Raw genomic sequence first — 26,494 nt, 5'->3', positions numbered from 1 at the left:
ATATATGTTAACACATAACACATATTAACAGGTTAAATTTTCAGTTTTTGTCTTCATTGCTTATTCCACAATTTTCACTAGTGAATAAACAGTTATTGAAGACTAAGAGAACATATGAAGTTTGACAAGAAAAGTAATTCAAGCTTTCCAAGATATATTGTAAAACTACTAAAGACAGAGAATACGTGAAATAGTTTATCCTGAAATTACCAATTTTAGTTATTTTGTTAAATAAAGCAAGAATAAAATTTAAAAACTCACTGGACCATTGTAAAGTAGGTTTTTAAAAGTAATGACAGTCTTCAGTGCTATTTTAGTCATTGTATACAGTGAATATTGTCAATGAAATAAAATCTTACCCAGATCTAGTCGTTTTGAATTCCACCTTGAGGATAGGTTTGCATGGTTCTGGCTTCTTCCCATCCTTTAACTGTTTTCCTAAAATATAGTTTTCTGCATTAAATTCTAAAATTCTAAGTTACTCTAAATTCTTATACATTGATAGTTTATAAAATGAAATATAATGAAATCCACCATGAAATATTTTAAAGTAATTTTGAAAGTATTTAATACAAAATAAGATATTTTAAATGATCAATTTAGTGTTTGAAATCCAGTGAAGTGTTTACTTTTTAGTGCTAAAAAGTAAATAAAATGAATAACTTGTCAACAACATTTGTGACAACATTCTAGTATGAGAAATTTATTCTTTGCAGTGTTTTAAAGATACGGAAAATAGGATTTCTATTTGCTAAATGAATTCAAGTTGTAATATAGCTTATTTGAGGAAAATAAGTCTAAATCATATTTTCACCCAAAGAGACAGGCTGCAAAATTAATCCTTCTGCTAATAAAGTCAATTATATTTACTCTGTTAAAGTAAAATCCATCCATTGTAATGTCCAAGAAACTGCTAAAATAAACCAATCTCTGTAAAATGTGTCAAACTCATACTGTTAAAGAATTTTGATTATTTTTAAAAAGGTTGATTTCTATTATCAAGTTTTACACGTTCACTGTATTAATAATTCAGAAAAAGTTAAGAGAAAATAAGATATACTAATTCCTGTTTCTTAGAGATTAATCAGTGTCACCATTATGTTATTAGTGAAGGCCCCAAGCACACACTGCTAACCCAACACTTCTTATCCTCTTTCCCAGCTTTTTCCTCCCAGGAACTAGCTCGTTCTAACGTATTTTTAATGTTCTTTTGTTTGCTGTTTGCCTCACCAACAAGAATGTAAACTCCATGAAAGCAAAGCTTTTTAAGGGTGTATATGTTTTTTGTTTATGTATCCATGGTGACATTGTTTGGCACAGGGTGGACACTCAATAACAATTTAATAAGTGAATAAATTAATGTTTTTCTTTAGGATTAATTCCAAGAAAAGAGATATTTAGGTAGAACTGTATTCCAGAAAGGATGAAGAAAGTATGTGAGTACTTTGTCCCACCTTTCCTGAACAAGGCTATTATTTTTTTCTGATTTGCTAAGTGTATTGTTTAATCTCTGAAAATTCTTTGGCTTTCTAGTCATCTGTATTTCTTCTTTAAAAATAGCTTATATCTTTTACCCATGGTTATATGTTATCTTCTTTATATTTAAAAATAAATTTAACATTCCAAATTCATTAACACTGTGTCCATATGTTGCAACCACTTTTCCTAGTGTCACTTGTGAATTCTAAGACCTTTTAAAAAAATTGCATAGAAGTGTGCATTTAAATAATTGAGTCTATCAGTCCTAATCACGCTTCCATTTAAGAAAACTTAAGATCCTAAAATGGCACTTCTTCCAAAACTTCGTTATAAATTTAATGGAATTAGAATTCCAACAGCTCTGTTTATTCCAAACAGTTTATTCAAAAGTTTGAATTTTGACAAAATGGCCTTAAAGTTCAATGCCTATGAACTGCTAAAGAAACTCAAAAGGAGATGATTTCCGGAGTGACTAAGTGAGACCTCTGTGAACTCACTCACTTAGTAAAATTGAAATACTAGCAAGATAACTAAGGGTAATCACTTCAGAACTCTGCCAACTAACTGAAGCCACAAAATGAACACAACACAGTCTACTCAGTGGAAATGACCGAAGCTTGTTAAAACCTGGGTGGGGGCGGGCCTGGATGTTCTGATGAAGGGCTATTTCCATCCCCTACGCGCCTCAGCTCTGTGGCATGGTGCCATTAAAAAGGCAATAGCATCAGCCAAGAGATAGGACTCAAGTTTATTTGCAGTTCCATTAAAACCAGTTTCCCTAGAGCCCAATCAGTATATTATCCCCAACTGCAGCTTCCTGAAAAACTCTAATCCCAAGATGTTCTGGCAATTTCATTTGACACAACAGACATCAGCTCAGGGAGACCAAAAACCCTACCTCCAGACATCACAGAAATAACAGTAATCTGCTGGCAATATGGTGCCTGCCTAAGGCTGTGGTTTTAGTTGAGGCAAATAAGAGGCTGGGCAGGAATTAAAAAAAAGTCCTTAAGAAGTAGACATACTCCAGGCTGTACTTAAGGCAGTGTACATGCCCAGGGAAGACCTGGGAAAGGACAAGGTCCCTGTCATTCACCTCTGGCCAACTCTGAGACCCTGAGCAAACTCAAAATTTTTTTTAAAAAAAGTAAGAAAAGTAAAATGAACTGTACTATCAGTGGAGGAAGTAAATGAGTTATAATACCACCGCTGGCAAGAACAATGGAACAGAGAAAATGGCTAGTAAAAATGCGAAGGGTACAGTTTTTTTGAAAAGCAGGCTGAGAGCATTTATGAAAAATAGAAATATATAAAACGAGTCCATTTTGAGGAGCAGCAATTCTGTTAAGCATTTATTCCATACGAATAAAAGGATCAATTCCTATTGAATACGTACAAGAAAGGTAAAGGCAGCATAATTTGTAGTGATCAGAAACTGAAAATACAGTTTCAAATTTGAAACTTTTATTTGAAAGTTTCAAATTTATCACTACAGCATAATTTGCAGTGATCCATCAATTAGGCATGGCTGAATAAATTATGAAGAATTGTGAGACAAACAACTGGTTGATACACAAGCATTAAAATAAAGGAATTAAGAGCTATGCCAGATGAAAGGAGGGATTTTCCTCAAGTACAGAGGATTAAGAAAAGATGCAAGAAAGAATAATATAATTCTATTTTTATGTAAAACAACGACCAAAAAATCTCATATGCTCTTATATGTGTCTATAAATATGTATGATTTTAGAAATACATGTATTTTGGAAGAACATCTGCAAGATTTTTGACATAGCTTATCCGGTGAGGCAGGAAAAGGGAAGGGGATGCTAATATAGAGGAAGGTTTATGGAGAAGAGGCTGGTATTATATGATCCTTTTTATCAACAATGACATATGTATGTATGTATATGTGTATAAAAAACTTTTTTTTTTTGGTCACTACTTCTGTGGTTTCATGGTTAGGAAGTTCTTCCCACACAAATACCATTACAACTTTGGGAAGCATTTTCTTGTAAATGCTTTATAGTTTCATTTATTACATTAATTTTCTGAGGTATACTTTGGTATAGGTAAGATTTTTTTTCTCTAATAGTTTCATCACTATTTGTGTAGTTCTATTGACCTATAATTGTCAGACAATAAAGACCAAGTGTTTAAAGTGTATAATGTGATGAGCTGTGATATAGTTATGCATCTGCCAGCACTGGTGTCCCAGGTGGCTCAGTGGTAAAGAAACCATCTGCAATGCAGGAGATGTGGGTTCAATCCCTGAGTCGGGAAGATGGACGCATCCCAACCCACTCCAGCATTCTTACCTGGGAAATGGCATGGACAGAGAAACCCGGAGGACTACAGTCTATGGGGTTACAGAAGAGTCAGGTACAACTTAGCAACCAAACAACAAAAACAACTGCCAGCATTCTCACTGAACCACCAGAGCTTTCCCCACTAATGTGAAATTCACCTTTATTACATTAAGTTTTCATAAATATACACCGGTCAACTGGTATTAGAGCATATGCTCCTGCCTTAAGATCCTAGGGAAACATCTCTTCCCCTCTTTATGCAGAAAATAATGTTGCAATGGAACCTTGAGCCTCTTGCATCCTAATTTATTAGAACCAGAGAGTGACTACTGAGAGAGTTAAGCAGAGAACATCAGATCAAGAGGCTGGAAAGGACTGCCAGGGAAGAAGACTGGATTTTTGAGGTGGGAGAGAGAATGAGGAAATAAAAAAGGTGTGGGAAAAAGGAGTCTTAAATCTGAAAACTAGTCCCTCATGCTGTACAAGGAACAAACTAAGAATTTCAACCTCGATTTCAATCTGTTCAGATATGACCTTTCAGTGAAGAATTTAAAAGTCTGTTCTGAAGAAGACTACCATCAGAACTTCAGCCTTCCTCTACCACTCAAAGTTCTAATAGGAGTGGCAGATGGATATAATTTGAGATTATAGGTAAAATTTTTACATTAAAAAAATTACTTTGTATGCATTTTATTTTATGAAGCAAAACAATTATTCAGATATCACTCAATTTAATCTATTTCAATATTCACCACCAATCTTTCAGTGGCTGGAACAATCTTGAAAAAGGGCAGGTGTTGGGTGGAATAATTAGTGAGCCTTCTTAATTTTGAGCTTATATATCTTGCATAAAACCTAGCCAGGTACGAAATTCTTGACTTTCGTCTTGCTCAATATAGTCTTTTGTTACTGCTTTATTGTGTCCAATATTTATACTTACAATAAAATGTAAAGCCAGTCTGATTTTTAATTCTTTATATACTTTCTGTCCACCCCCTGCATGGATGTTAAGAGTAGTTTCATTATCTTTGTAAAGTAAAAATGCTGCTGTTTTTATAGTGATCTTTCTTCATAAATCTTGCTTGGAAATTAGTGAGTCCTTTTGATTTGCATACTCTGATCTTTTTTTTTTTTAACTCAGATTTTTAAAATTATGTCACTGATTGTTGCTCATGTTCTAGATTATTCATCTATAATCCTGATGCTGGGAAAGACTGAAGGCAGGAGGAGAAGGGGACAACAGAGGATGAGATGGTTGGATAGCATCACCCACTTGATGGACATGAGTTTGAGCAAGCTCCAGGAGCTGGTGATGGACAGGGAAGCCTGGTGTGCTGCAGTCCACAGGATCGCAAAGAGTCGGATACGACTGAACGACTGAACTGATAATCCTAGACTAACCATTTTCTAAGTCAAATCAAGTAATAAGGCACTAGCTAAGATTTTACAAAGCTCATATAACTAAAGGATTAGTTTAGTTTAGGATTAAATTAGAGGATCACTGGATTTCACCACTGTCATCTGACTTCTTAACTGCTAAGTCACCTCAGTAGAAAAACTTGTCCTTACCCTTTCAACTACCTGTGAACTACTTTAAAAAATCACTGAGAAGATCTGGTTAAATATAAAACTTGACTTAATAAATCATACAAACCTCCATGTAACACGTGATTTCTTCATGTCTCTTATGTCTTCCCTATTTCTCACATCCCTAAAACTACTCAGACACAAAGTCCTGTTGATTCTAACTCCAGAATTTTATTCATGTCCACTTTCTTCCATTTATAATCATATTTGAAGTCCTCCTTATTTATTGTTGACATTAGCATCCTAATTGGCTTCTCTTTTCTACTCCTGGCTCATCTGACGCACTATCATCAAAGGGGTATTTCCAAATATAAATTTTATGTTTCTCACTGTGAAATCATTTCCTAGGTCTCCCTTCATGAAGTCCAAACTCTTTAGCATACTATGATGTATATTTTTGCCTCTGTATGCAGTTATTAGTTTCTGGCTACTCGCTCAAAGGAATTTTAAATACTGTTCATATTAAACTAGCGGTTTTCCAAAAATACCCTGCTTTTGATTATGTCTTTGTACCTTTTGACTAAAATAACCTTGTTCTGTTCTTATAACTCCCCACTGATCCTTTAAGACCAAGTTCATCCAGCCTAAATTTGTGAAATCTTCCTACAGCCTTCACCTAAAACATACTCATTACTTCTGTTTCTACATCATACTATGCAGGCCTTTATCAGCACTCATCGTATGTAGTTTAGTTTATACATCATTTTCACTCACTGGACTATGAGTTCTCCAAGAGCAATATATTTCTAGTATTTAATCTCCGGTACTGAGGAGGTGCTCAATAAATGTCTATTGAAAGAATAAATGAATGAATGAATGAGATGCATTAACAAATAAATGAGGATCACCGTCAGAAAACAAGTGCTTCCCTAGTTTCTAATTGGGGAAGTAGAATGCCACTTAGAATGGAGAACACATTTGTTGCTACACAGCAGCCATGGGCTCACTCAAGAGTGGGCTACGTAGTACGACAGCCACCACTCACACATGGCTATTGAGCCCTTGAAATGTAGCTACTCCACGTTCAGATGTGCTGTAATATACACTAGATTTCAAAGAGTACAGAGAAAGAATGCAAAATACTTCGATTCTATATGCTGATTACATGCTAAAGTAGTAATATTTTGCATATTTGGGGTAAATCATATTTGTTACTAAAATTAATTTTAATTTTTTTACTGTTATTAATATGGTTACTAGTAAATTTAAGATTACACATGCAGATCTCGTATTTCTATTGAACAAAGATGCTCTAGAAAATAAGACAATTAAATTGGAGAATCACATTGTTAATAACATTAGTCTGAAATGGGGAAGGTGTTCTTTCCTTGATGAGTGTGGAGAGAGCTGATTTATAGCTGGACCGATGACCAATGGGATATCTGGTTTTTGGATCATGGCCAAGAGTAGTGGGATTTATGATGTGTTTCTTCAAGATCCAAAACTCCCCAAACTCCCCTTGGTGACTCTTGGAGTAGTAGTTTTGGATGGCCGGCAACTGGCCTAACTGGCAATACCGGCTTATTCATTTAAAGGATCACTCTGAGAGTTTCTCAGAAGCCCGAGTTTGGGGGCTGGAGCTGGTGACTCAGTACAGTCCTTGTGAGCAAAAGTACAGAGTGGGAGACTCATACGGGCTATCTCTTAGAATGCTTATACACATTCTTTTTCTCTTGCTGCTTAGTATCCTTTGCCTTTAAACAAAAGCCTTATTTGAGTATATTCTGTGGAGTCTGGTAAGTTCTTCCAAATCGAAGAACTAGGGAAAAAACTTTTGTAATGAACTATTAATACATTAAAGAATTGCAGTATGGATTTATGATTCACTGAGTGTTTTAGGCTTCAGGTAAATCTTAAAAGTAGATTCATATAATTTTAATATGTCACATCCTTAAAATACTATAAATTCACTTTTATTTATGTGAAGTATGAATTTATTTTTCCCTTTAGCAACCCTTAATAAAAGTTCTCTAATCCTGGTTCTTTAATTTCCACATAATCAAAAAACTTATACCTTAAAAATCACCCATTCAATCCTTCCATTTTACATATGATGAAACTAAGTCCAAGAAAATAGTAATTATTTCTACAAAGTACTTACAAACAGCAGTGCTAGAATTACATACCAGATTGTCTGATTACTGGGAAAGTGTTCTTTGATAATCATAAAAACTAGATTAAAGGGAAGTATCATTTTTTATTTTAGTCAAAAAATCACCAGTTGATATATTTCAGACACCCAAATAGAAAATTTCTGAAAAAATATGACTGTCAACCATCTTGATACACATAAAATTATCCAACATTATATCAGGAAATTATCTTAAGTGAATTCAAATTATTTTCCTTTACTGGCCATTTTATCATCATTGTCTAGATAACTGTCACGACCCTCATAAGAATCTACTATCTAACAACTTTGGCAATGAATGATTCCATTTGAGGGCAAACTGAATATTGAAGCTATAATTCAATTATAGTTCAAGCACCAGGCCATCATTTCTCAAAGTGCTATTTTGAGGAACACTAGAGTACTGTAAGATGTTCTGTGAATAAAAGATGCTAAAGTCAAGTAAATTTAGGAAAAGCCACATAAAATATATAAACTGGCACAAATAATTAATATCCTGTTGACCCCTGGACAACAGGAGTTTGAGCTGCATGGGTTCACTTTAAGGGCAAAATTTTTTCAGTAGTAAATACTAGATGACTACACAGTCTGTGGTTGGTTGAATCCACAGATTTGTATCCACAGATACTGGGGGCTGACTTGATGTTATATGCAGATTTTCTAATATGCAGCAATGAGTACCCCTAACCTTCTGCTCTTTTCAAGAGTCAATTGTATATATGTATGTATGTTTATACATATTTTCCCTTTATAAATTCAGTGTACATTGAAAACTAAGACGTCTTTCAGTGAAGAAAATGTTCAACTTTATTTCAGCATTTCTAGAACTTCTTTGATCATAACATGCTTTTTCACCAAATAACTCACTAACATAGGAAACATTAGCATTATAAAATATATTTTGGGGAAAACCTATCTAAGTATATTTTGTGCTATCCTACCAAGTAAATAAGATATCCAAATTTACATTTATTATAATCATATATGTATATAGCATGTCATAATTTTCAAGTACTTTTACTTAAATTTTGCTTACTTGATCCAATGTATAGAATGGTGCTTATCTCATGGTAGAACCAATATTTGTTGAATGAATAAAAGTACAATCAGTTCCAATCAATTACCAAGGTAATGCTTATAAATGTTTTTAAGAATAGGATACTTAACCATTACATTACATGGATTTAGATATGAAAAAAATCCATGATTTACCATAAATCCTTCCTTCCTTCCTGTAGGAAAGGAAGAGCAAGAGCCCACAACACAGACAGTAATGAAAAGAAATCCCTAAATTTTAATCCATCAAAGTAGATATTTAGTATACTAAAAACTACATACCACAAATATGTGTATGGTTGCCTTTTTTACTAAGATACTACAAATTCTGAAGAAATCTAATTTTGCTACTTCTAAAAGCCTGCTCTCAAGAATTTACGTTTTTAGTATTAAAAGAGAATCAAGATTAAAATAGAAAAATCATCATTTGGCAACCATTATGGTAATAAGTAATCCTTCAAAGAAACATCAACAGATGCTAAAACCAGGGGGTATAAATTTTGATGAGGAACAGTATGTTTATAAAGTCTCAACTATTTCCTTCAAATCAAAACACTTATTGATTACAATAAAAAATCAAAAAAATTATTAACTTCAAAAGGAAAAAATAACGCTATAATGGAGAGACCTAGTAGACAGAAGCTTAATCAAGGAATCAGGGTATGAGACATCACCATGACAAATCAAACACAAGCTCCACTTGAGGCTGTTAAAAGAAGACAGCAATCCTTTTGGGATGGTCCTGCTGAAGATGTGCAACATGAATCTAATCATGAAAACAACGTCAGACAAAACCAAATGGAAGCACATTCTATAAAATAACTGACCTGCAACATTCAAAATTTATCTGTAAGGAAAGTCAAGTAAAGGCTCAAGAAGAGTTCTAGTTTGAAAGAGACTGAGGAAACATGGTAACTAAACCTAATCTGCATATAGACCCTTTCGACAAAAGGCAAAACCTGGTGATATAGGAGAATGTCTCTGTAAGAGACTAATACTGAACTATTTTGGGGTGATTAAGCAATATGCTGACAACTTACTCTCAACTGGTTAAAAAAACCTCTTTGAACTATACTTACAAAAAAAGATGAAAATTTAGATAAACTTAAAACTTTAAAACCAATATACATATTTCTACTAACTTCAATATTATTCATACTTCCTTCTGGGTTTGAAATTAAAGGTTTCTAAACTAATCTTCAACTTTTTTGATTTTCTGAATTCCTAGATTCCAATGGGGATAGGAGATTCTAAAATGTATGAAATACTCAGGAATACCACAAAGATTAGGGACGTAGGCACTAAGAGAAGGAAGAACAAAAATATATTAGGGAAAACTGGAACCTATTATGAAAAGGGTTATCTTCTGGAGGCACACATAAACAGAACTGTAGCAAATTTAAAATAAATGCTTTTCCAGAAGAGTCTCTGACTGCAACCAAAAAACAGTGGTAAAATATATTACAATATGTGGCTAAAAGAACTGTTATTTTTACCAGGAAACAAGCAAGTCTAAAAACTCATACTATGACAGACAAAGTAAATTTTTAATTTGACTTTATTTTTTACATTGCAATAATTCAGAATGTACCAATTTTTAAAGAAAATGGGCAGTCATATTTTAAAGTGAACAATGAAATACAATTATAAAAATACTCTTTTCGTATGCTACTAATGCAAACAACAGTTCCTTTCATTTCCCTAAATTTGCTGGTTAAGAATTACTTAGCGTAGAATCATGAGAATGCAGATTAATAAAGGAATGCAAATTTCCAGGCCTAATCCAGAATTCAAAGTCCTTCATAATCTATTCATAAAAAGTGAAACTGTTAGTTACTCAGTTGTATCCCACTCTTTGCAAACCCATGAACTGTATCCCGCCAGCCTCCTCAGTCCATGGGATTCTCCAGGCAAGAATACTGGAATATCCATTCCCTTCTCCAGGGGATCTTCCAGATGCAGGGATCAATCAAACATGGGTCTCCCACATTGCAGGGCAGATTCTTTATCATCTGATCCACCAAGTAAGCCACTCTAATAAAACTTTCATGGAGGTTTTATATACATTACTTGTAGACTAAGCGTTAACACACCAGCTTGAGATCACCATCCCTAGAAAAATGGCAGCTTTCAGGATTAGCTCTCTTGCTTAACAACTGGTAACCTGACTTTCAAGACAGCTTCCACCACTCCCAGACTGAAAAGGGTGGCACACGATGTCTGTACTACTTGTACAAAAAATACGGTTTACGATCAATCTCTGTTTTCCTTCTAAGCATCTGAAATTTTGGTACATGCTAACTAAAGCTGCTGCTGCTGCTGCTGCTAAGTCGCTTCAGTTGTGTCCGACTCTGTGCGACCCCATAGACAGCAGCCCACCAGGCTCCGCCGTCCCTGGGATTCTCCAGGCAAGAACACTGGAGTGGGTTGCCATTTCCTTCTCCAATGCATGAAAGTGAAAAGTGAAAGTGAAGTCGCTCAGTCGTGTCTGACTCTTTGTGACCCCATGGACTGCAGCCTACCAGGCTCCTCTGTCCATGGGGTTTTCCAGGCAAGAGTACTGGAGTGGGGTGCCATCGCCTTCTCCAGCTAACTAAAGCAGAGGGTGCATATAGACTGACATTAATACAAACCCTGGACATCAGGTTCAGGTGAGCTGTCCTAGTACAGGACATTTCATACATGTGGTAATAACTCATTGCAAGAGGAAACAAGCATATCCTGTGTGGCTCCACTGGAAGAAGGCTGCTGGAAGCTTGAGCCTGGATTCCTCTAGACTCCATCCCTTGTGCCTTTTCCCTTTGCTGATTTCACTTTGCATCCTTTTGCTGAGTCCTATGAGTGTTCCTCGGAGAAGGCAATGGCACCCCACTCCAGTACTCTTGCCTGGAAAATCCCATGGTCGGAGGAGACTGGTAGGCTGCAGTCCATGGGTCGCTAGGAGTCGGACATGACTGAGCGACTTCCCTTTCACTTTTCACTTTCATGCATTGGAGAAGGAAATGGCAACCCACTCCAGTGTTCTTGCCTGGAGAATCCCAGGGACGGGGGAGCCTGGTGGTCTGCCGTCTCTGGGGTCGCACAGAGTCAGACACGACTGAAGCGACTTAGCAGCAGCAGCAACATGAGTGTTCCTAGTGACTCAAACTTGGGGTCATTTGGGGGTTTCTGAAGACAATATTTTAAGGTATACAATTACCTTCTATAGGGTGCCAAGTGTTTCAATACATATTATATGTAGACTAGCAACCTGCAGTTGATAATATTAAGATGACAAAAATTCAAAATAAGTCCTACATCACTCACAAAATTATCAACTTTCTGGACTATTGGAGAAAAATTACTCAGAATATTTTGTAACTTTAATTTTCTGAAAGCTCAAATTTGCAATCTCAACTGCAAATATAGTTATTCGAGATTTCATTTACTCAGTTGCTACAAATTATTTCTATATGTGTAAATACAGAAATTTTAAATTAAATTAAAATTTAAAATTCAAAATAGAACCCATCCTTGTCATCAAAAACAAACCCAAATGCAAACTCAAAACAGTTTTCTGTCCATCACAATTTAGGTAGTGTTTAAAAGGGATCCATTCTTACCATGTGGAGTTATGGTCTGCACAGGCTTCGCAGGGGATCTCACATTCCATATAGTCAAGGTGCCATCCGAATGACTGCAAATAAATTGTTTTCCTTCATGATGCCAAGCAACAGAGTGGATAGCCTATAAAAGAGGGGTAAAGAATTCCACCTTTAAAAACAAAAACTTATTTAAACATCAAGTTATTCATAATTGAAACTGGAAGTAATTTTTCATATTAACCTTTTTCTTATTTCCTAAGCTGAAGTCCATATGTTAATATTAAATTCCCATAACTTAATTGTCCTGCCAAAAAAATGAGATTTAATTTGGTTCTAACACTCTTTTAACTTTCAAAATTTTATTTACTCCTTAAGGGAGGATGATAATAATATAATAGTGATTATGTATTATTGACAAGTTCAAGAAAACAAAATGCATTCTTGTAGTTTCTTAGAATAAACAATAACTAAACATAAATTACCAAGTAATTATAATCAATATCCCACTGGAAAAACTAGTTGCATTGACTGTTCAGAAAAATTTTTATAAATTAACTAAAGTTCTAGGAGACAAGAATGCAGATTTAGAATTAAGATTGATTGAAAATACCTCATATTGAACTTCAAGACAGGTGACAAAAATCTATAAGGCATGCAAATAAACCAGGAAATACGATGCAAAATGAGAAGAAAATGTAGTCAATAGAAACAGACTCAGAAATGATACTCTCTATGGGAGAACTAGCAGACAAGGATATTAAAACAAATATTTTAAACAGACTCCACATGCTCTAAAAGGTAAGTGAAAACATGAAAATGTTGAGGGAAGACATGCAGGCCTTCAAAAACACAAGTGGATTTCTAGAGATGAAAATGTCTAAGATGAAAAATTGTTTCCAAATGGGTTTGCCAACAGATTTGACACAGCAGAAAGAAAGCCTGATTAACTTGAAGACACACAGCAGCAGAAACTGCTCAATGTGGAAGATGGGCAAAGAATAAGCAGAACATCAGTAAACTGTGGTACAACTTCAAGAAGACTAATATGTGTGTCATAGGAGTCTCAGAAGGGAGCCTATGGACAGAAAATATATTGGAAGAAATAATGACCCAAAATTTCCTAAATCTGATGAAAACTTTAAACTCTATAAACTTCTAGAATACATACATATCTTAGAAATGCAGTGAACTCAAAGCAAAAGAAACTTGGAAAAAACTACATAAAAGTACATATTTCAATTGCTTAAAACTGGAACTTTAGTGATAAGAAATCCTTAAAAGCAACCAGAGGGTGGAGACAAGGAGGGGAACACATTAAATATAGAAAAGCAGAGATAAAGATGACAGCAGATATTTCCTTAGAAACAACGCAAGAACACAGTTGAGTAATACCTTAACAGTTCTGAAAGAAAAAACTGTCAACCTAGGATTATATCCATCACAAATATCTTCTCAAAAACAAAGGTAAAATAAACACATTTACACACATAAAGAACTCAAAGAATAGATAATTTGCAGATTTTCACTATAAAACATGTTACAAGCAGTCCTTCATGCAGAAGGTAAATGATATGAGATGGAAATCTGGATCTACTCAAAAGAATGAAAAATACCAAAATGGCAGATATGTAGGTATATATAAATTATACTCTTAATTTTTAGCAAATGTTTCATTATAGGAGAACAGTCTCATAAATCATGACATTAGCTTAAAAAAATTATTTATTTTTGGTTGTGCTGGGTCTTTGTTGCTGTGCAGGCTTTTCTCTAGTTGCAGTGTGCAGCCTTCTCATTGCAGTGGCTTCTCTTATGGCAGAGCATGAGCTCGCAGGGTGTGCAGCTTTCAGTGGTTGCAGCTCCCAGGATCTAGAGCACAAGCTCAGAAGTTGTGGGGCAAGGGCTTAATTGCTTCACTCATGTGTGAATCTTCCCAGATCAGGGACCAAACCCGTGCCTCCTGTATTGGCAGGCAGATTCTTTACCACTGAGCCACAAGGGAAGCCCAATTATACTCTTTTAAATACTTTTCACCTTTTCTTCTGGTATGTAGTTAAAAATACTACTTGGAAACAGCCTGGAAACGGGCTTGCTTAAGCTCTGTTAGGCTAGCTAAGCCAGTTTTTAATGCAGGGCTAGTCTATCCCAATGACAAGGCAATACCTTTGTGAGTATTCTTCTGATGCCCTGACCATTACAAGCATTCTCTGTTCTGTTGGGAATGTGACCTATTCTTAGCCCTGTGTGTGCTATGAGAATTGCTTTACCTACTCCTTTCCAATGAATCTATTCTAAACCTCACACTAATCATTATTCAGTTCAACTTAAGACCAAGTAAAGGGCTCCTTGTGGATTTTTAAAACTCTCTCACAAGGCAGGTCCCTACATTCTGTTACCTTGTTTTATAAATTATGGATAACTTTCCCCATTTCCCAACTCTGTTTCCTCAATTTAGGGAGACTGCTGGGTTTAATGCAGGTTCCCCCTTGCCCACCTTCCTTCATGGATTGAGACCTGGAAAATCTCTCCCGACCATGAAGTGAAGTGAAGTTGCTCAGTTGTGTCCAACTCTTTGCGATTCCATGGACTGTAGCCTACTAAGCTCCTCTGTCCATGGGATTTTCCAGGCAATAGTACTGGAGTGGATTGCCATTTCCTTCTCCAGAGGATCTTCCCGACCCAGGGATCGAACCTGGGTCTCCCGCATTGTAGGCAGACACTTTACCATCTGAGCCAGCAGGGAAGCACCTCCAGACCATAAGCTAATGCAACTGAAAAGCTCACCTTTATCCCCTAAGGAATCCCTGTTCTATACTATCTGTTAATTTCTATAAACTGTTCTTACATGTATTTTCCCAGTGTGTTTGTTTAAACTGAGAGGGTAAATTCCCTGTGATTCAATAGTGGCTAAAGCCAAGATAACTATTTAAATTACAAAAGCAAACAGAAAAAAGTCAAATATGCTTACAATATGCTTTCATTTTGACACAATAAACAGCTCTACAGGCCAAAGCTTCCAGAGAAATGACAAGAACTCTTTATTAAAAATACTCTTTTAAAATAAACTCAAGATCTTGACTGGTAAACAACGGAATATTTATTAACTAAAAGGCTTTAAAATACAAAAAAAAAGTATACAGTTATGAAAACAAAATTCTCTTTCGGTCAGGCTTATAAAGATAATATGCAGACATTTACAAAGTATTCCTAGTTTTGCTATAGTTACTCAATGTAATCTGTTTGACTAACTGAGAGCATCAATATGAACACATGACATTTCTTAAAAATAAACAAAAAAACTCCACACATTTCCTAGATCTATTCTCTGAATTAGAAATTATGAACACTCCTGGTAACCAAATTATGGTCACCAGACACCATTTCTCACCGAAAGAACCCAGTTTCACGGAAAAAGATACTCTAAATTTGGGACAGAAATATTCAAGTTTAATAGGTATGCTTTGTTCTAACAGATGGCAAAGAAGCTATCCAAGACTATTATCAAAGGACTCAGGAAACAAATGGAAGAGATTCACTGATGAAAGACGGGACAATTTGAAAATCAGTAAGGCTAATAACGGTAGTGTACTGAGGCATATGAAATAATGTTTAAATCTTTTAGTACATAGTGAAATGGGAAACAAAATCAAATTGCTTATCATTAATGTTGCTAGAGAACAGCCCCTTTTACTGAAATAAAAGAAACAAGCATTTATCCTGCCTTTCCTATCCAAATTGTACAACTATATAATCAAAAGAGCAGGTGAGAAGCTTCTCTTTACAGAAGTATCCCAGATAATCGATAGAGAAGGAATCATAAAATTAGAACCTCTCTACTTTGCAACAACTGCATGGTAATGGATTTAGGCCTTGAACATAACTGACTGCTATTATCACAGACACTACTGTTCAATCTGGGTGAAGAGCATCAGCATCATCTAAGAAATAGTCCTGCTAAAAACAAAACAAAAAAATGAACCTAAATTTGGTCGTCTCAATAAACCATCCAATTTATAGGAAATCTGAAGGCAATAAAAGTCTTTTTTTTTTATTAATCACAATCTTTATTTGGATTCTAAAGCAAGCAAGCTATAAATATTTCCAGTACACTATCATTTGTATAAAATAAAAAGCTAGCACACATTTATTAATTTGCTTGTAAATGCAGAAAATACCTCTGGAAGAATACATGAGAAAGTAACATTGGGATGAGGTAAGGGAATTGGATGGTCAAATGACAGGAGCCGGAGAGATCATTTTTGTGTCTTTTGAGCTATGTAAATATATTATATGATACATATGCAAAAATTTGTGTGTTACAGTAACCACAAAGATTGCCTAAAGTCATTAATTAAAGAAGTTCTGAGAGAAGCCATTGTGAAGTGGAGAAATGACAAAAGCAATGCTATTACCTCATCGTAGGTGTATCTATAGTCTGCTTTCTTTGACTTGAGGTCCCATAACACTACTGTTCCAGATTCAAAGCCAATCAAAAGCTGTAATAAAAGAAAATGCCACATTACCTAGGATTGACGTTAGTCATGTGAAACATTTACTTGCTGACAATACAGATAACTATTATCATTCATATGCTTTGGCTACAAAATTATAGCATCATTAAACATCGGCATTGCTAATCGCTAATCACATGGATGACATATGGGAATACTGCATTGCATATTCATACACCTTTGATCATTAGGATTTCAACATACATCATACAACCGATCATTGAAAATGAAAACAGTACCATTTTGAAGTCCAGAATGTACATTTCCATTCATTAACTTACTAATAAAAATTTACATGTGCTTTAAAGTTTACAAACTTCTCTAATTTAACACACTATCAGGCAATATCATTTATTCATTTACTAATTAGTTCCAAATTATATCTAGCCTAGACCTCTCTTGTGAGATTCAGACTTATAATTCTAATGGTCATATGTTCACATATTATTCCACAAGAACCTCAAAGCAAATGTATCCACAACTGAATTCATTATTTTTTTCCCTACTGTCTTTTTCTGGTATTTCCTGTTACAGAGGCTTTCTCAGTATTTTTAAAAATATTCTTTAAGAAGCTCAAGTAAAAACTTTGGCGTCATCCTTAATCCTAATGTCTCTCCCACTAGGTAAAATCCTCAAGTAATTTAAAAATTACACTCATATATAATTTATTATTTTTCCACTTTCAATACATCTCTCCTGGTTCAATACACAAAGATCTCTTTTCTAGTTTCTGGTCTCTCTGACTCGCTAGTCTTGTTCCTTATTTACTTCACTTCATATCGTAGCTAGTCTGATCATGTAATGTATTCTTTTATTTAAAAATTTTAATGCTTTATGCTTATTTTTAGGATCAAGTCCAAACTGAATAATCTGACCTACAAGATATATCATGGTCTGACCTCTGCTTAACCCCTCAGCTTCATGCTGTTCCACATTCCTATTACCCAATACATTTCAGTACATCTTTCAGGTCATGTTCTCTCTTACCTTTACGCCTCTGCACATGCTGTCATCCTAACTGGACCACTTCGTCTGAAGTCATCCTTTTTGCCTGACTAATCCTACTAATCCTTCAGGTCATTTTAGCTATCACTTCCTCCTGGAAGCCTTCCTTGACCTACCAAATTAAGTCAGTGCCTTCTTATATGCTCCAACAGCAACTTGTACATTTTTTAGCCTGAAAGGTCACTATACAATTTAATAATGTCCTTTTCCTTATCTGAATTCTCTTGCAGACTATAACATTGGTTTATTTAAGCAAGATTTGGTTTTATCTTGTTTACTACTATACTTTTAACATAAGACATACAGTCTAATATAGGTCCTTAATCCATTTTTTGTGAATAAATAAGTTCTAGAATGAAATCCATGTTCTTGCCTCACAAACTGCCTACTGTTTACACTGGCATTTTATAAATAACTGTGTTTTGTCTGCTTGTAAGCTCCTCCCTTTTTCTTCCCTTTTCGTGTTGCTTCCTTGGGTAAGTCTAACCAGTTCCTCTGGACAAAGATGCTCCTTCTCCATATTAATACATGCATTTTCATCTCTAGTCTCCATAGATGTCTCTAGAATCTAATATACTAACACATAGTAGATATTCGATAAATATTTGTTTAATAAGTACATGAATAACCAGCAACTAGTCAATAATCATTCACGTAATCTGGAGATATGAACAAATTTGGAGGCAGGCCCAGTAATTTTCACTATATAGTAACTTAGTGTATTTTCAGTGTATAGGGGCACTCAGAAGACCCAGTCATTGAAACTAATAAAACAAATTTACATCTTGGTACGAAGTAGAGCTAATTTTCCTAACATAAACTCTTCTTTCCTTGACCATCTGTAATACATACTCCTTCTGGGAAAAAAACTGGTATTTGTTTCCTTTACCCTTTTTAGTCCTTCTAAGCATCCTGGACATGTATATGGCATTTTCTGATGGGGGAAGTAAGAGAGAAACTTCAGGAGTAAGAAAAGAGATGGAAAAAGATAACATTTAAGAATCAATGTATAGTGTATATTTTATGTATAGTGTAAAACAATACTGGATTGTTCAGGACACAGGTAACTTACAGTCTAGGCCCAGATCTACCAATAGTAACTATTCAACTTAAATATTTTACCCATCCAGACATTAACAACATAAGAGGATTATAGTAAACTTTAACCCCTCCAGCCAGCTTTACCTTCCTACAAATATCAGAAATCTGTGCCAACAAGTTAGACTTTAACCCCTATAATCTCCTAAACAGTAAAAAATAGAAGAACTGAAGGATGTGGTACTTATAAACAGAAAATTCAAAGCTTATTCCCACTAGAATCTTCTATAACTCATAGAAATGTTAATTTTTTAACAGTACTATTGATGAATTTTCTTTGAATTTTTCTCTCATAAAAAGCATTCATCAGGTATACTGATACAGCTCTTCACATTAATACATGATCTACATCTTACAGAAGAAATGTAGCATAATGGAGAGTACTCTGAGGTTGAAATCAGAGAAATCACTATTCAAAATCCCAGCTCCATCAATATCTAGCTTTGTACCTCTGGAATACATAACTGGATCAAGTCTCTGCCTGATTATTTATAAAACAGGGAAAACAGCTCACTTAAGATTTGTTGGCAGGATCAAATAAAATTAGTGCACATAAAGTGGAAAGCAGTGCCCGACAAAGTAGGGGTTAATAAATGGTAGTTATTACCGTTAAGTAAGGGGTTTGACACGAACACTTAACTTTCTTTGGCCAGGACCTGTGCTTAATGTGGCAGCGTCATCCACCATAAGGTTAGCTTTGAAAGGACATATCCTATCACCTTACCTCTTTTTTCAGTGACACAATGTCAAAGAGATCTTTAGAAATAGGTGTCAGTAGCATGAAGTAAAATTTTCTATTAGAAACCAAAAGTTAGATAATATCATCTGTTCTAGTACCCTAATACGTAAAAATGTTTGAAAGAGATTAATTCTGGGAATTAAGGAGGATAATATAATGCCACGTTTCAAAAAATGAGGATGATACAAATTTTTTCAATTAAGTACATATTGAACCAGGATTCCCAGGTCATGCTAGTGGTAAAGAACTGCCTGTGAATGCAAGAGACATAAGAGACATGGGTCTGATCCCTGGGTTGAGAAGATGCCCCAAAGAAGGAAATGGCAACCCATTCCAGATTTCCTGCCTGGAGAATCCCATGGACAGAGGAGCCGGCAGGTTACAGTTCAGAGAGTTGTAAAGAATCATATATGACTGAAGTGACTTAGCACAAACATATTGAACAGTTATTATTTTATTGCATGTTGAGTGCTATAGAAAATATAAACTTGCATAAATACTATCTTTGTGCTCAAGGAGTCCTTCAAGTTCAGGGGAGTTGAGATAACACATTTCTAATTCAAGGCAATATGTGGTAAATACTGTAAAACTTGCACAACTAAGGTGCTAATAAATTTGGAAGTGATAAAGCATTTTATGTCAGGATTATCAAGAAAGGTATTATGAAAGATATGATATTTTAATCTGAGCCTTAAGATGTGAGTAGGAATTCAGTAGAGAAAGAACGGTGAGAAGGAATTCTGAACAAAAGGTCTTACATAAATAAGTCACGGAGATAGTAAAGAGCAGCTCACATTTGGGCAACAGTAACTATTTTCTTCAGCACAGTGTTCAGGTAAGGATGTTCTCAAAGATAATGAAACCTAGGCTTATGTTGTACAGAAACACTGCTTTGTTTGTTTGATAATACAGAACCACTGAAAGCTTTGGAACAGGAGAACAAGAAGATTAAAATGGCACTTGAGGAAGACTGATCTGGAGACGACTCAAGAATGGGTTGGAATGCCTTGAACTGCAGTAGGGGAAGGAGACTGAATAGGAAAGTGACACTGCAGTGGAAGGACTGAAATGATTTAGTGACGGATTCAGAGTAAAAGAAAGGGAAGTTTTCAGCTCTTCTACCAGGTCCCCTACCTAAAGGCTGGCTTTTAGACAATTATCTTATACCAAAAATAAATAAGTGAAGATACAGGTTACTATAACTTGCTTCATGGAAAGTTTCTCTCAAAACATACAATGGCATGATAAAGTCAGCTCCCAATAGTACAGTACAGCCATCCTTTTGTTTTCTGTGTCAAATAAGAGAACGGTGTTAACACAACATAGAGGCATCACTACTCCCAGTAATTAAAGAAAGGAAAAACCTGAGTAAACTGCATCACAAAATCCAGAAGGTTCATTTCACTGATTTCTGATAGTGATTAACTTCCTGGTATTTATGCAGACTAATTATCATGAAACTTTATAAGTAGAAAAAACGTAATTAAAAAGAACTGAGACTGGTTTAAATTATGAAACAGATTCACGAAAAGAAAATTTTACTTTTTTTTAGTGTACTAAAGAAACTAAACTAAATTTTACTGCTTTTCAGGGTATTAAGGAACCTAAATTAACAACAGCTAGGTAATGACTGCATGGAACTGGTTTTGAGTATAAAAAAAGTATTATTTTCAAAAATACCTATTAACATGAGCCTTTGATTAATATTAACTTTGGCTAATAAAATAAAAATGCCAAAGCCTTTGACTGTGTGGACCACAACAAACTGTGGAAAATTCTTAAAGAGAACAGCAGACCTTATATGCCTCCTGAGAAATCTGTATGCAGGTCAAGAAGCAACAATTAGAACTGGACACAGAACAACAGACTGGTTTCAAATCAGGAAAGGAGTACATCAAGGTTGTATATTGTCACCCTGCTTATTTAACTTATATGCAGAATATATCATGCAAAATGCCTGGCTGGATAAAGCACAAGCTGGAATCAAGATTACTGGGAGAAATAGCAATAACCTCAGATACACAGATGACACCACCCTTATAGCAGAAAGCAAAGAGGAACTGAAGAGCCTCTTGATGAAAGTGAAAGAGGAGAGTGAAAAAGTTGGCTTAAAACTCAACATTCAAAAAAAAAAAAAACTCAACATTCAAAAGACTAAGATCATGGCATCTGGTCCCATCACTTCACGGCAAACAGATGGGGAAACAGTGAGAGACTATTTTGGGGGGCTCCAAAATCACTAAAGATGGTGACTACAACCATGAAATTAAATGATGCTTGCTCCTTGGAAGAAAAGCTATGACAAACCTAGACAGCATATTAAAAAGCAGAGACATTGCTTTGTCAACAAAGGTCCGTCTAGTCAAAGCTATGGTTTTTCAGTAGTAATGTATGGATATGAGAGTTGGACCAGAGAGAAAGTTGAGTGCTGAAGAATTGATGCTTTTTAACTGTGGTATTGGAGAAGACTCTTGAGAGTCCTTGGACTGCAAGGAGATCCAACCAGTCTATTGTAAAGGAGATCAGTCCTGAGTATTCATTGGAAGGATTGATGCTGAAGCTGAAGCTCCAATGCTTTTGGCCATCTGATGCAAAGAACTGACTTATTGGAAAAGACCCTGATGCTGGGAAAGATTGAAGGCAGGAGGAGAAGGGGAGGACAGAAGATGAGATGGTTGGATGTTATCACTGACTCGATGGACATGAGTTTGAGCAAGCGCCATGAGTTGGTGATGGACAGGGAAGTCTGGCGTGCTGCAGTCCATGGGGTTGCAAAGAGTCGGACACGACTAAGTGACTGAACTGAACTGATTAACCTGAGATTTTTATGAAGAAAAATTTAGGCGAGAGAGGTGTTATGTGGTAAGTATAATAAAAATTGAATAACTACAAAAAGTATAAAAAAGAATTCAAAACTAGAAGAAAATGGGTTTTGTCAGGATTATCAGAGAATTGGGGGAATTACTACAAATAAGCAAAAAACAAGTTAATAAGCTTTAATTTGTATTTATTAAATTTTACTTGTTTTAGAGTTTTCTTCTTTAAAATGTAAGTGATTTTAATTCTTTCACTTGTTCCTTATAATCTATAAATAAGCAATTGTTTATATGATATACAACCTTTGTTAGCAATCTCAAATTTGCAGAGTAAGCATGATTCCAGAAGAGTTTGCATATGTAAAAAATACTGGAATTCATGCATTTAAATAACAAATATATTTATTTGAAACAATCTACCTTTCCTTCATCCATTGGATTATCACTTATATGGACAACAGGCCCTGGGTGAGATTTAGATGACCTGAAAGAAAAAAAGTTAAGATTTTTTTTCTCAACCAAAAATGGCAATACAACTACACATTTATTACAACAGAAATAACAACTGGAAAATAAAGATATATTTACAAGGGTTGAAAACATTTCAGTAAATGATTGCTATTTTTATTTTACTGAATTCTAGCCTCCAACTGGGGTATGCCATTCAATTCTATAGCTCATATCAAAAATAAGAAAAGTAGCATTATGCTTAAAAAAAAAAAAAAGTTCTACTAATATTTACTCAGAGAAAAAGAAGTCATACAGTTTAGTCATTCAGCTAAACTGAGGCCTACAGAGTAGAAACACATATGCAACATTTGCTCAAACTCACAGTTCAATGGCTTTATTCCACATAATGACGTAGCCTGAGAGTGTGAAGGACTCCACATTGACAATGTGTATGTTACCTCGTTCAGTGCCCACATAGAGCCACTTACTCTGGAAAGGCAGATGGCAAAATGTAACCCTGCAAAACAAAATATATCCAAAGGAAATTAGAAAAATACTTGGCAAATTTTATTAACAGTATTAGAGGAGTAATACTGATATATACAATTTAGGAAACAAAAAAGATACAACCATCATATTTACCTCACTGCAGTTAATATTCAATTATGCTAATTCTACTTTAATGTCAAATATAAGTCATTACAAAAATAAATAGCAAAACAGAGAAAAGACGAGTTTTGACATTAGTATGTGTTTCATATCTGGCTATTTCAAATCCATTGTGTCACTTCAGGCACATCACAAACTGTCTGTAAAGCCACAAACTGAGCTAACACTCATCACTCCTAGGCACTACCATATTTCTCAGAAGTTACTGAACACACTAATCCATCTCAATACCTGTGCTGACTATTCCTTCCATGCAAAATACTCCTCCTGCTCACAATTTTCTTTTGCTCAAGATCTAGTTAAAATACCACCTTCATTCAAATCAATATCCCAATACTTTTGTATCTCTATCTGGCTTGCCTTATAAAACAGTCTACCTTTCTCACCAACTTCTACGCCTCTGGAGGGCAAAGATCCTCTGTACTCAGGCTTAGGTAATGATATTGGAATATACTCAAATGATCTCTTTCCAATGATGTAAGAGATATTTGTTGACACATTATAAAAATTTACAGGCATGAATTAAAGTTTATAATCATTCAAACAATTTCAAACATTTTCTAAATAAGCTCAATTGATTACAAGGTAAAGAATGGAACCTACCTTGTCCTTTTCGTAGAACTCATTTTTAGTAAAACATTGTATGTTATGAAACCATATAAACTCATTTTTTTCAGACGTGTGTGTCTTTCAAAATATACTATTTAAGATTTTAATGGAATAGCCCTTCAAATAATATACAATGAAGATAATCACTGCTGAACTCTTTAAATGACACTAAGCATTAGACAAGATACAACATACCGAACATTTGTTATTCCTATTAACATAATTTCATCACAGAGAAATTTCAAGATGAAAACACTTCAAATACATGCAACTCATGGTCTCACTATTTCCCAAAGGTAATAAAATAGATAATTACTTAAGGTTCATCATCTATATTTTTTGTTAAGTGGTTTATATGACAGCATGTCATCTTTCCAAAGGATTTATGTGTAAATTGAACAAAGCAAAGAAATGATTACTGAATCAAAAAAACATCTTATAGTATCTTACTACTTTTTGGGCTTCCTTGGTGGCTCAGACAGTAAACAATCTGCCTGCAATGTGGGAGACCTGGGTTCGATCCCTGGGTTGGAAAGATCCCCTGGAGGAGGGTATAGCAACCCACTCCAGTATTCTTACCTGGAGAATACCATGAACAGAGGACCCTGGTGGATTCCAGTCCATGGTGTTTCAAAGAGTAGGACATGACTGAGCAACTAAGCAAACACACATTACTCCACAAGGCAGTAAGTCCACAGTACTTTTACAAAAACTTAGGCCTATATAGGTTTCAGAATTTTCCACATTTTAGAAAGGTACAAATGAGTATTTTGTGTATTACCTAGTACAGTGGTGTGTTAGTTGCTCAGTTGTATCCGACTCTTTGTGACCCCATAGGGTGTAGCCCACCAGTCTCCTCTGTCCAAGGGATTTTCCAGGCAAGATTACTGGAGTGGGTTGCCATTTCCTTCTCCAGAGGATCTTCCTGAGTATGTAAGTACATGGGTGCTAAGTCATTTAGTCGTGTCTGTTCCTTTGCAACCCCATAGACTGTAGCCTGCCAGGCTTCTCTGTTCACGGGATTCTCCAGAAAAGAACACTGGAGTGGGTTGCCATGCCCTTCTCCAGGGGATCTTCCTGACCGAGGGACTGAACCCATGTCTCTTACATATCCTGCTCTGGCAGGTGGCTTCTTTACGTGGTAACATCTGGTGAATGCACTGATTATTTTTGAGGAATAATTTCTGGCAATTGCGTTTACTTGAGACATAATCATCATATAACAGTAGTTTTGGGTGTACAACATAACACTTCGACATATGTATATATTATGCAATGATCACCACAATAAATCTAGTTATCCTCCATAGATACAGGTATAGTAAGAATTTTTTTCTATGATGAGGACGTTTAATACCTACTCTCTCAGAAAAGTTGAAATATGTAACACTGTGTTATTACCTATAATTACTGGTGGTTTCTTAAAAAGCTAAATGTACACCTACCATATGAACCACCCATGCTATTCCTAGGTATTTAACCAGAAGAAGGAAAGTGTATGTACAGGTCTACACAAGACCTGTACACAAATGTTCATAGAAACTTTGCAAGAGCCCTAAAGTGGAAATAAACCAAAGGTCCTTCAACAGGTAAATGAACAAACTTATATATTTAGAATATTATTTTAAGTGTTATATACTTAGAATATTATTCAGTAGTAAATAAAAATAAACCATACATGCAACAATACTAATTAATCTCAAAGTACTGAAGATGAGGGAAAACCAGACAAAAAAGATATACTACATGGTTCCATGTACAATTTATATGCAATAAGACTAGACTATTCGCTCAGTCGTGTCTGACTCTTTGCGACCCCGTTTATGGGATTCTCCAGGCAAGAATACTGGAGTGGGTTGCCATTTCCTTCTCCAGGGGATCATTCCCGACCCAGTGATAGAACCCAGGTCTCCCGCATTGTAGGGAGATGCTTTAACCTCTGAGCCACCAGGGAATCCCTTTATATGCAATAGAAAAATGTAAACTAATCTATTGTAACAGAAAACAAGTCAGTGCTTGCCTGGAATTGTGGGGTAGGGACCAGCAACAGAAGACAGGAGGGATTACCACAGGAAACATTCTGGGATGACGGGCAGGTTCATTATTTTGATTATGGTGACAGTTTCATGAGTGTACGTATGTGTCAAAACTTATCAAACTGCACACTTTTAAATTTGTGCAGTTTACTGTATGTCCATTATACCTAAATCAAGCTTTTTAAAATAAATTTTTCAGAGCTGTGTGGTTTTAGGAATTATGAAAAAAAGATTGTGACTCTAATACAACTGCCTTGGTGTAACTTCCAGCTCCAACACTCACTAGCATGACCCTCAGGAACCCACTCAATCTCTTAGAGCTTTAGTGTCTAAGCAGCAGAGCCTCAGTGAAAGGATCAAATAGACAAAGCATGGTAGATGCTTAAAATGGAGCCTTGACATATGTAAGTGCTCAATA

General features: G+C 35.3%; 1 protein-coding gene across 7 annotated transcripts in view; it reads right to left on the bottom strand.

Annotated features, from left to right (window-relative positions):
• STXBP5 (syntaxin binding protein 5) overlaps positions 1-26,494 on the bottom strand; it is a 155,467-nt gene that overhangs the window by 84,413 nt on the left and 44,560 nt on the right. For all 7 annotated transcript variants that reach the window (XM_019967557.2, XM_070796321.1, XM_019967558.2 and 4 more), the window contains 5 exons: positions 23,145-23,279; positions 22,733-22,796; positions 16,556-16,639; positions 12,165-12,288; positions 360-438 (listed from right to left, as the gene is read on the bottom strand). In XM_019967557.2, coding sequence (XP_019823116.2) covers positions 360-438; positions 12,165-12,288; positions 16,556-16,639; positions 22,733-22,796; positions 23,145-23,279 — 486 coding nt within the window. The remainder of the gene's footprint in view (positions 1-359; positions 439-12,164; positions 12,289-16,555; positions 16,640-22,732; positions 22,797-23,144; positions 23,280-26,494) is intronic.

This window comes from Bos indicus, chromosome 9 (genome assembly GCF_029378745.1).
Source record: "Bos indicus isolate NIAB-ARS_2022 breed Sahiwal x Tharparkar chromosome 9, NIAB-ARS_B.indTharparkar_mat_pri_1.0, whole genome shotgun sequence".
Lineage (NCBI taxonomy): Eukaryota > Metazoa > Chordata > Mammalia > Artiodactyla > Bovidae > Bos > Bos indicus.
Note: the sequence above shows the minus strand (reverse complement) of the source record. Positions and strands in the feature narration are given on the sequence as shown.